At 43.4% G+C, this 12467-nt stretch overlaps 1 protein-coding gene across 2 annotated transcripts in view; it reads left to right on the top strand.

Moving 5' to 3' along the window:
- The window catches only part of LOC147198916 (protein FAM53B-like), a 31060-nt gene extending 21544 nt beyond the window's left edge, over positions 1–9516 (top strand). For both annotated transcript variants that reach the window (XM_086121981.1, XM_086121982.1), the window contains one exon: positions 8473–9516. In XM_086121981.1, the coding sequence (XP_085978107.1) occupies positions 8473–8793 (321 nt within the window). In that variant the 3' untranslated portion in view covers positions 8794–9516. The remainder of the gene's footprint in view (positions 1–8472) is intronic.
- Positions 9517–12467: the final 2951 nt, after the last annotated feature.

The raw sequence follows: 12467 nt of genomic DNA, 5'->3' as shown, positions 1-12467 counted from the left end.
AAGATGCAATATACCATTCAGGAAATTGCTGTACGATGTCTACAAGGGACTGACCATGTGGCTTTTTTGAGATATGAGCCGTTGTTCTGGGATCTTTTTTTTTTTTTTTTTTTGCACTGACTTGAGACACGAGCGGATTACGATGGCGGTGAGCTCAAACTCACTTCACAAGAAGCAGCGCTTTGGCGAAGCGTAAACACTTCTTCAGCTTTTAAGATTATTGCCACTATTAGTTTGAGATTTACTGTCAAATTAAACACAAAACAGAAAGTTACATTTTTTTAAATTAATTGGCCAATTCGTCAGTTACCATAATTTTATCCTCATATCAGAATCAGCCTTGGCCTAAAAAGAAAAAAAAAAGTATCGGTTGGCTCTAGCTATAACCCCTTAAGCAATGGAATGAACACAAACTGCGCAATGCGCAAGAAAGAAATATAACAGGACTCGCGGTCATACATTCTTAATCATCAGCGAAGAATGACTAATATCAGTGCCGTACTGTTGCGCCGAAACAAGTTGAGATGACTAAGTTGTAAAGAAAACGTTGGACTTGTCTTCCCCGGATTTCAAATTCACCCTCCCAGCGCCAGAGCGCTGGCCCTCGATGAGGTCGGCACCTGACTATCCTGTGGTCGGGTTGGTTGGTCATCACCAACGTTGTTACAGCCAATTTTAGACTTGCAAAACGGTCAAGAGCGATCTACACACGTGAAACCACAATCAACATCCGAGTATCAAAGCCTTCATTATGGTGTAAAATTCTCAATGTTTTTATCACGGTATTTGATACATACTGATTTGGACCAAATTCCGAACTGCTCCAAATGTTGTATGTGGCACAGTTGCACGCTGTCATATTTTTTAAATAACTGCAATGTGATCGAGGTATCAGGAGGTGTATTAAGTTGCCGCTGAAGGCCAAGGTCCCAAATCTCTTTTTCCTAAAGATTTGTGTCCCCCTCAGGGGCGGGCGAGCGAAAGTTGGACGCGCGGAGTTTCCTCTAATCGTGCCAGGTGCTAGGCGGGGCAATGAGCCGAGCCGCGACGACACACACGCTCATCACGTTGACGTTACCTCGGCTCGCAGGAATGCTCCCACGTCACATACTAGGACCGTGCTTTCAAAGATGTCTCGGGGATTAACAGACGGACACGTTGCCTGCGTTCACATTTCAAAGGAGGTGGCTTCGGTAGCTGTTGTTCATGGTTTTTTTCCCCCACACAGATCTGTTTATGGGAATTTTGAGATTTGACATACACAATGGATTGAAATATGTTGTTTTACACAGTGAGCATTTGGAAGCAACATCAAATTTAAGATTAGTCCAAACGGCTTTTTCATGTGAATAATTTTTTACCAATTGTCTGTAAAATAACAACAAAAAAAACCACAGCTTGTTCACATTTGGGTAAATAGTCGTTCTGTCGAAATGTTCATTGCAGAGCTGCCGGGTTTTGTCGAAAACGCTACCAGTGCCAGAGAGTGAGAGTCAAATCTTTTCTAGCTTGACACAATTGAAGTTTTGTCGTTAACTTCATTCTGTGATTTTTTTTTCTTAATGTGGTACGAATAGCACGAATGGTACGCAAGGATCTCTTTAGTTTTACACGAAATCAAATGTTCCAATTTTTTTGTAATCATTTGTTAAGTACCGTTCAGTTAGATTTAACTTTTACCATCTGGGTAATCCATTTAAACTGGATCATTAATACACACCGGTCAATGCATTTTTGCGAAAGGGATGCAAGTGAACTTTTCTCGATGAATTTTTGAATTCCAATTCTGCCTTCATATTTTCTTTCACAATAATAATAATAATAATAATATACAATACTTGGCTCTGGCCTTTCGGCGGGGAGGCCAAACTACACGACTCCTTTTTTTAATTATGGTGGCACTCGAGGAATTTTTTTTACGGTGATACTTGCTGTAAGATTTTTGAAGCATTGACCTCACGCATCAAATCTCTCATTTCATCTTTTGGTCAATATTTCAATAGGAAGCTCATAAAGTGGACTTTGTCTCGGGCGAGATGAACCGAGCAACCAAACACTTCCTAAAGATTATTCCCGCTGACGTTCACTTCTAGATTAACAAGGCACTTACTCATTTTACTACCAAACTATCTGTTCGGATTTAATTTTTTTAACTACCTCTGAAACCGTCAGGAACTTGTCCTGGATTTTATTGGCATGTTGTTGTAAGGTGACTTGGTAAAAAGGGGTACACCGTGGGAAAGAACTCATAAAAGAAAGTCCAAATATTTGGCGGAAAGTTTTATTTTGCAAGACAAATGTCAAATCTACAAATGTGCCTTGACAACGATTGAATAATCAAACTTTTATTCTGCTGGCATTTGGAATTTATTCTTGAAAAGTTCCGAATTTATTCTCATCACATGACTACTTTATTCTCGTGACAAACTGTCTTTGGATTGCACTCTTCCAACGCTGTGACTTCACTTTTATCGCATGAAAATGTTCTCGTAGCATTGAAAAAAATATCAGAACTATTCTTACAAGTAAAACCTTTCACTTTTCATTACGACCAGAACAAAATCCAATTTGATTCTTTTAACATTTTTCCGCGTGCATTAAAATTCATTTATTCTCCCAAGCATGACATAAATCTTTGTTCATTTCATTTCCTTTTGTCGACACACCCATATGTGCAAGAGGCTGGAAAAAGCGACTGTATTTCAAATGGGGGCTGGGAGGGGGGGGGGGGGTGAAAGGACATTTTTGAGATGCGCCATAATCGTACGAGCTTCAAAGTTTGTGAAATTTCTTGCCACGTCAAAGTGGTTGAGACACACGTTTGTCGCTGCAAAACTTTGTGGATATTCGTGTGTGTGTGTGTGTGTGTGTGTGCGCGCGAGGTTGAGGAAGGTCAGCACATAACAAGTCCCCAGTGTGTGCTGTCAGCGCAACATGCAGTAACGTGGCCTTTCGTTTCCTGCCGCACGTCACCCGACGGCGGCTGTGAATTCGGGGGCTTTCGTGACATGCTGGTCAATGATCGCTCCGCCGTCATGGGTATTTACGCAGGACGCCCGCCCCCATCCTCAAAACAAATTCCTTGAATAATTTCGCAAGCTATCGGGCCGCGTTGTTTGCACGCCAGGCTGTTTCCCTTCCAGCTTGGCCGGCCGCCGTGTTTTTTCCTCCTCTGCAGCGGCTGCGGACAGCCGTCAGACGGAGGCTGAGCTTTTATCGGCAAAGATGAGGCCACTCGCTCAATGAAATGTCAACGCCGCTTTTGCGGAAGGGGGGGGGGGGGGCTGCCGGCTGTGATTTGCCGCCACGTTCGAGTGATTTAAGGGGATGAGGGAGAGGGGCGATCTTATTTACGCAAGGAAGCTGTCACATCTACTCCTCATTGCGGCTCGCTCTTCGAGAGTTTCTCAAAGTGGGGATTGGGGTTTGGATTTGAGATCCGCCCATATTTTGAGTACACGCGAGTGATTAAGGGGGAGGAAATTGATCACAGGTTGGACAAGCGTAGATATTCTAGACTCGAAACAGTGTGTAAAGGTTATCGTATTCGCACTGTCTGTGTGTCGTGTACGACAGAGATTCTTCAACTGAATGCGACAAAGATGGTGGTCGCCATATAAAAAGCCACAAAAACGCATACAAGCCTGTGACTGACATATGTGTACATTGGAAAATACATCGTTTTACTCTCGAGTCATTCTTACAAAGTACATGTGGGCTTTAGCTTTTTTGTAGAAGCAAACCCCTCTGTTCCGATGTGAGAGATGTCACAAAAGCAATAAATAAATAAATTGCGTTTAACTTACTGTTTTAGTTGATGTTTCGTTTCACCCAAAGTAATTTTTCTCCACTTTACGGGAGAAATGGCTGCTGTATTTTCAAGGGATGTAATGGTATCCAAATATCACGATATGATATCACGATATTGTGGGGAAGTTGGTGTTATTAAAAAAAAAAAGAATCTCAAGAAATGGGCGTAACAACAGTGAAAAGTCATTGGCCAGTCGCCAGTAATTTTATCGTCAAGTGCGATTGGCTCATCGAAGTAAAAACAAAGTTTAATTGTTTCAGTAGTTCACCATGCTGTATTCGGCTGAGTACACACTTCATATCGTCGCACTTACTAATACACGCACACTTTGCGAATCAATTCAGTTTTAAATGACTTCAATGTACGTGACCAAAACATGCCCAATTCAAATGAAACTACCGTATTTTCACGACTATAAGGCGCCATTAAAAGTCTAAAATTTTCTCCAAAATGGACAGGACGCCTTATGAGGCGGAGCGTCTTGTCTATGCGCTGAGTTCCAAAACCTGACTGAAAGCCGACACGCTGTTTATATAGAGAAAAGGCGGAAGTGACTGTGGACAGGCATGCGGCAAAGAAGTCGGCCAATCAGTGAAGGGTGGGCGTGTATATATACATATATGGAGAGAAAGAGAGAGAAAAGGCAGACGTGAGTGACAGGCATGCGGGGAAGCAGGCCGCCAATGAGTGAAGGGTGGGCGTGTAAGTGGACGCTAAAGCGACGCTACAAGCAGGTACCAACACCTGTATAGAGTGTGGCTATGTGCATTGTTGCAAAACAACTTCGGTTTTGGTTTCTAAGAACCCCCGAAAATAAATTCTACAAAGAGACACGCCTACGAAGCTCAGTTCAAACTTCAAGCCATCGGTTATGCTTTTGGCATGCGTGCCCATCTCACAGCAGCGGTGAAAAACCAAGTCAAGCAAATGAACTCTGAGCTTGCCGTTATTCCCGGAGGCTTGACTAAAGAACTCCAACCGCTGGACATCGGCATCAACCGGGCGTTCAAAGTAAAGTTGCGAGCGGCATGGGAACAATGAATGATCGATGGCAAACACAACTTTACAAAGAGTGAGAGGCAGCGCCGGGCGAGTTACGCCACAATTTGCGAATGGATTGTGGCTGCTTGGACGAACGTGTCTGCTTGCACTGTTGTTCGAGTTTTTGGCAAAGCCGGCATCATTTCTGTGGAGCCACATGGCAATGAGAGTGACTGACAACGAAAGGGAACACGGCGTTTTTGATGGATTACCGGTACTTGCACAATTGTTCAATTCTGATGCAGAGGATGAGGACTTTGATGGATTTCTGGGTGATGATTGATCGAAAAACGTGAGTACATTGTACGATGGCTAAATAAAATACAACGGAACTCCGTTTTGCTTCGTTGCCTTTTTAAAAACGTGTTTTTAGCTTGTATCTGTATGTCTTGGCATGCTACCGTATGCTACAAGCTAACGTGTTTTTAGCGTGCGCGCATGCATGCCGTATGTTTAAACTGGCGTATGTTTTACCACTTTAAAATCGCGCCCAATAATACAGTGCGTTTTGTCTATGTGTAAAATACAGAAATAGCACCCATTAATGAGACTGCGCCCAACCATACGGTGCGTCGAATGGTCGTGAAAATACGGTACATGAATAAACTAACCATCAGAGGGCACTGGAACTGCAACAATTAAGAATAACCTGGCCTGGTCAACACACGTGGTGCTTTTAATATCGCGACATGACGACAACGATACTGTGGCCATTTTAATTTTGCGATGTTGCCTTTATTGTTGAATCCCTAATATTTTCTAAACTACCAGTGGTTGCGTAAATGCTAGAACTCCCGCTGGATTAAATAACACGCCCCCAGTCTCATGGCTCTTCATTCCTGACATGGCGAGCATGGCTGAGCAGCAATGTGGGAACGGTGACGCGACTCGCTGCGTAAAATGGTTTGTCTCATTAAATAACAGCCCGCGCTCTGTTCTTCCTAAACTCTCGGCGCTTATCTGCATTTTGGCCTCGGTACAGCGCAGATGAATGATTGATGCGCAAGTGCATTGCTGTGTCATCTGTTTGTCGGGGATGAGTGCAAGATTCCTTCCTTGCACGTCTTTTTTGTGAGACACTCCGAGGCCCCCGCTTGCTTGCGTTTTTTCGACTGACCTCATTCCAAAGACGTTGCTGATTTCCAAATAGCCCCTGTTGATATTTCTTTGCGCTTTTGCTTCATAGGTGAGGCCGTTGTCATTGTGTTGAGCAAAGTCAGCATTGTTTTCGTGCCCTTTTATGGCAGTATTGAAACTTCTAACACACCGACACTTTGAGGCACAGTGAATACACAAAGTCCTGTCAACAGAATTGTGACACAAACGCTAGCCTGCTCCTCCCCCTTGCTGAGGTTGTGTTGGTTTCGACCAGAAGTCACCAAATTGCTTTCTAATTCAACAATTTTTTTGTGGTCGACTTAGCCGATCAACCCCCCCCCCCCCCCCGCAACAATAACATATACAGTAAAAACAATACCATGATTAAATGTAAATTGAGCATATTTGTTAGTTCAGTGTGTGTATCAACAGTGGTCAGTCATCCTTTGCGCAGTCAAGACATTCACGCCAATGCATGATTTAAAGTAGAACAGCACAAACACGAGTTACATGCAGCTAACTAGTAAATGGCATTTATTCATTTTCACAATAGCGGGGAGGGGGGGGGGCATCTCACTTTAATTTTTTTCATTTCAATTTTTTTTATTCATTTGGTGCCCAAAGGCACCATGTTGGTGACTCCTGATCTAAAACCCATCCTTGTGAGAGGATCTGTACACCCAGGACCTATTTTAGTCTTCACTGAACCTAACGCAGACGACTGAATTAATATTAAAAAAAGAACTGTTCTTCATCCATGTTTAACATTTGGCTGACCAGGCCCATCTGCCCAATTTGACAACGATTGTGTGCCCATGTGCGGTATACTTAAGGGGTGTATCTCGTGCGGCGGTGGTATGAAAAGCTGGGCACAATACAGAAATGTTACCCCCGCTTCTTGCAGACCCTCCCAAATCACAGGCTGTCCCCAGTGGGTTTCATGGAAAGCACATAGTGACAAAGCAGCTCCCGACCTCCCTCCCCTCCGTTCTTACCCTCCTCCTCCTCCTCTGCTGGGATAATTAGTAGTCAAGTAATACCAGGGGAACTGAACAGAGAGAGGGTGTAGAAATCCCCCTTTTTCCATTCCGGTGACAGACAGCGAAGGCCTCCCACTACTCTGGTTATCACCTCAAGTATTTGCTTTTGTTTGCGAGAGACTCCTGGTGCACAGCCGCAGGGAAGTTGTTCCTTGCTCAAGGGGAAGGGGGGAAAAAAAAAAACTAATTTCTATTCATCCCCGTGCCTCCAAACATCTGCTGCTCCACAGATTATTAACCCCCTCACTGCACTGTATTACAACTTTATTCGTCTAACTTTGTGACTTGCTTTTGAAAAAAACCAAACAAACATTTACAACCTTGTTCCTGTGACGTTTTTAACATTTTTCAGGGAGCATAAACAGTGACGTCTCATCACAAATAAATGACTGATATTAACTTAAAGTGGATGGATCTATGAATTAAAAACTCTTGATAGGACTGCGACATTTTCCGTAAATCACCTCCTGGGCATCTCCGCTCGTAGCCCACCTCCCTCACAAGCACAATGAATACACGTTCAGGTACAACCTACAACCTTGTATGTTGGACACAAAATCCAAAGCAACTAGATTACAAAGTATTTATCTTAAGGCGACCATTTCGCAAATCAATGTTGTCACATTTGTAAATTATTAGATTAATTTAACTCCGTCAATCATATAGAAGACACATTTTTGTGAAATTTATTTTGGATGTTTTTTTTTTTGGGGGGGGGGGTTGTTTGTTTTTTTTGCGCCCATCATAGCCCCGCTTTGTCTCTGTCTTGCTTATGTCAAAAGAGGAGCTCGGTGTTCATCCTGTATCGAGGTAACTCGTGATAGGACTTGCGCGCAGCTGGAACGTCCGTCAACAAGGTCAAGCGTCGAAAAACTTAAAGCCAAGCCTTACTGGCGAGTCGCCTTGAGATTGTGGAAACAAAATACAGTTTGCCGTTTTCTGCGACTTCATTCAGTTTGGCTGAACGGCCACGGCTTTGCACGTGTGCTCGCATGTGCGATGAAAGTTTCAATGAAACACAAGATGAAACTTTTGGCAGCTTGAAGCGAAACCGAATCTCACAAAAAAGTGACAGGAAAACCCCAGGATGAAAATTCCCCTCCCCAAACAAAAGGAGTAGCCTACTATGACTTTCCAGAGGACGGCATTCTGTGGATCACTCATTGATTAAACAATTTTTATGATAGACACATTTGGTGGCTGGATCAGTAGCTCGGGTCTTGGCGTTTTTTAAACTTTTTTTTTTTTTTTTGCTCATAGCTCCTCTCACAAGCACAATAAATCCATGTTTATTTCTTCCAACATTAACATTATTTTCTCTGCGATTTATGTGAAAAAATGCATTTGCAGCGTTTGGCCATAATGCTCTAACATGACGTGGAAAAAGTGATGTGAATACTTTTCAGATGCGCAAATAGCGGGCCCGCACTCTATTGGATTACTTCCACATTCTCACATTAACGTCATTTTTTTTTTCTGCAGCAACTCCAGACTTTCCAGAGCCTGAGTTGCCCCGGATTCTCCTTCTTCGACAGCTGCCAATCCAGCCTGCCCTTGTCATGCCACCGCCAATTGGAATTTACCGCCGTGTCCGAGCTGGGACTAGAACCGCGGCAGGAGGCGATGAGAGACGGCAAGGATTCGTCCGATGAGGAACTGGACAGCGACTCGGCGTGTAGCGTGGGCTCGAGATCCGGCTCCCCGCAGGGAAAAGTCGCCCTCTGGAAGGGCGACCGCGCCTCATCCAGGGATATTTTCCAGCTCGGGGGAGAGCTGGACCTCGAGCAGATTGAGAGGAATTGAAGCGGACGTTGACAAATGAAAAGGGGTAAGGAACATCGCGACTCAGTTGAAAAGGAAAGACGTTGGACTATCGCAAAGGACGCAGAGCATTTGCCTTGAATATTGGGACTATTTTGAACTTGAGTTGTTTCTGTGCTCAGGAGTGTGAAAGTAAGGGGTTAGTAGTCTTAAAAAAATAAATATAAAACACACGCACACTGATCCGCCATTGTCTTCCCATCTGGTGAGCTCTCCGACATTAGCTTAGCTTAGCATCTCTTTCCTACAACTCAAGAGTGGACGCAGAGACGGCCGTGTATACTAGGATACATGCGTCCCTGCCCTCGCTGAATGTAGGCTCAATAAGCTTTAAGACGTGGGCTGCATTTACATGGACACTCATATTTTGATCATAACCAGCCCTGTTATGGATCCGTTTCCTAGCACAGACTTCCAACAACCAGAAGTTGTAGTGCCAATAATAAAAAGAATATTCCCGAAACTAAACTGGTTCTTTCAGTCCATGTAAACACAGCCATTGACTTCCTTCCTCCTTTTTTGTAGTTTCTTTATATGCAAATTGTATATTTGAATTAAATTCTTAAATGGCTAGTTCTGATATCAATGTTTATTTTTCTATTTCTATGTTTTGTTTTTTTTTGTTCATGGAGCTGTTTGTATGCGGAGGGAGAGCGTGAGGAGGGATGATCTTGGACGTGGAAATAAATCTCCTTTCGCCACCGATTGTCTTGTTTCATTTCCTGGTTTGAAATGAAAGGGAATGTGTAACACGTTAAATCCAGCGTGCGTTTCGTGAGTTGGAAATGAGAAATAAACACGAGAATGACGAGCGAGTGTGAATATGACGCGGACAGATTGAATGATAACAGATGATTTGAAAAAGGAACCACTCCATGGGTTAGAAAAGTCTCCATCCACAAGAATTGTAAGCACATTTTTTTGCCAAAAATAATGAACATCCACTTTTTTTTCTTTGTCTTGTAAACAACAGGTAGCTCGCCATATGACTATTTATTATTCAACGCGATAGCAAAAATCACCAAAGAAGTGCCATGAAAAAATAACCTTTGAGAAAATGCGATTACAAGATCGGTTTCAAAAATACCCCCCCCCCCCACCCCCAAAAAAAAAGATAAAAATAGCAATAAGTGTTTTTTTCTGCAAACTCTTTGGGCGGCGACTGGACAGGTTATAAAAAAAAAAAAAGGAAAAAAATCAGTTCAATGGTGGCTATTCGAATGCCAAACTGAGAAGATTGGTCCAATTGTATTTCTGAGCTTCAATTCTTTCTGAAATGTCTCTGCCATAAGGACCCCAAGAATTTAGCAAACCCCTGCTCTAGAACATCTCACAACCGGACTCGGCCAAATATTTGGGGGGCTTTCTTATCCCACCGCTCTCCACTCTCTCCAAAAAGCTGCCGCTTTGTAAAAAAAAGTCCTTCTATCAGCTCTTTTTAAGTTGCATTCAAGCCTTGTATCAGCCTTATCAAAAGGCGCCGTGGCGGTGGGAGGCTGTGCGCAGATTGTTTTTCCCGACACAAGGAAGAAAATCCCCGGCTGTACAACTGTTTATATCCAAAAACAGGATGTCCCGGACCAGCGGCAGACTTTCCTTCGACGACGGGCCTTGGAGAATGGCAAACTCTGACATCTGCGAATAAGAGGTGTTGCCTTACACAAACACACGCCCCTGACACCTTGAGAAAATACTGTCAGCTGGCCTGGAAAATTATTTGCAGCAATGGGATGTCGACTTGCTCGTATAAATAATAATGGTAAAAGCAGTACTGATTCCACTCTTTCAATCAAGTAAAACCAAAAATGGACAAATGTATAATAGACAACTGCATATCATTGACAGTTTACTGTCAATGATGTGCAGTGAATATCAAGTCTCCACACCCCTGCTGAAGTGCAATTTTTTTTTTGTGATATAAAAAAAAGAGACCAAGATTTAACATTTCCACTCTTAATTTGACCTACTTTATGAACTGTACAACCGAATTGGTTTCACGGTTTGTATGGTTTTCTTTTGGTGAGTTCCAAATAACAGTTCAGTGGTGGCGCAAAACCTCCAGACTTCAGCTCAAAGAGAGAGAGAAAAAAAAAAACCAAAACAACACAAGAAGGCTACTCAAACTGCCGAACTTGATGTGGTTCTAAGAGATATGAGCTGGATTCTACTTGTAAATTGCGGGACCACTACACGTTAAGAACAATAACCAAATATTTCGACTCCATTACGTGGACATCAATAGCTGTGCAGTCGCCAAGTTAGCCCAAAGGTCAGTAGACCACATACACACACACGCGCCCACACACACACACATGCACGCACGCACTTCCTCTCAGGCAGGAAATGAGCAACCGAGCAAGCCAGAGTGCTAATATCTGAGGCAAAACTACTATAAATAGGGAGCATTGTAGCAGGCCAACGTAGACAGGAAAGGCTACGTTACACAAATCAACAGCGGCCTGGACGGCCTCGATTACATGCGGGCAAACATTGTCCGTGTTTTCAAAGCAAACTCTCTTTCACTTTGTCAGCGAAAAAAAAAAAAAAAGCGCCGCGACTTCCCTTCAGGGACTTGAGCCGAGGTCAAAGCCGTGCCGTCATTTTCTGTCAGTTGTCTGCCTTTTATGGCGCTGCGTGGTATCGCAGTGATGCTCTTGAGAGCTTTGTCGGGTCTTTTGAGGAGTTCTAAGAGACAAGTTATGTTGCGTCACTACACTACGATCCATCCATGGGAGGAAGTCACATACTGTGATGCCTTGAGAGGCAAATTGAAAATAAAAAGAATGGAAATGTCGTTAATCTGTTCCAGCCCTCTTCTTCCCCCCCAAAAAAGAGACCAATATTTTTACACTATATTGTAAAATCCAAATCATAAAAAACATTGTAAAAGAGAGTGTACATTCACATTCACACATTAGCCACTTAAAACGTAGCAGTAGTTACGCTACATTCTACATGTTACGCATGTAGAATGTAGGATCGATACGGCTACCTTCGTTGCGGGTTTTATAAGGACGAATGAAGTTTGATGTCGTACGTCCCGTATCTCGCGGCTGTGAGCTGGTTCACTTGACTTAATCATGTAATCATTGCGGTTGCGAAAGGTACCGCGTTCAAAGTCGGAATCCAACCAATTCCACGATGAATCAGCATCATCACTGGTCATCATTGATTCATGACTTCTTTTAAAAATATGTCTCTTTCGAAAGAACATTAAAAAACAAAAAGCGAGAACCAAACGATTCAATTATCTGCAGGTGGCTGATGACCAGTCCAGGCTGCAGCAGCTAGAACTCAACCCTAATGAGTACAAGTGCTGTGGAAAATTACTGGACGGATGAATGGATGACGTTGAGGACGGGGACTAACTAATCATTTGACAGGAATTATATCAGTATTCATTGTGCTTGTGAGAGGAGCTACTATCAAAGTGGCTGCAAATCCGAACCCCCGACTTCTGTCGGCTGGTATGGGCTCCAGTTACCCGTGACCCTAATGAGGACAAGCACTACAGAGAAAGGATGGATGGATGATTAAAATCGTTTGCCGAAGGGGAACATTGTGTGCTTCTTAGTCACCGTCCGGAACAGCTGGCTGGTCCCGCCTCGTCTCCACGTATGCACGTAGTAGGTGCTTACGCGCTCTTGGACACTTAG

The sequence above is a fragment of the Hippocampus guttulatus genome, chromosome 10, assembly GCF_054856545.1.
Source record: "Hippocampus guttulatus isolate MCC_2025c chromosome 10, RoL_Hgut_1.0, whole genome shotgun sequence".
Classification (NCBI taxonomy): Eukaryota; Metazoa; Chordata; class Actinopteri; order Syngnathiformes; family Syngnathidae; genus Hippocampus; species Hippocampus guttulatus.
The sequence above is the reverse complement of the archived record's forward strand: the minus strand, read 5'-3'. Positions and strand labels throughout refer to the sequence as shown.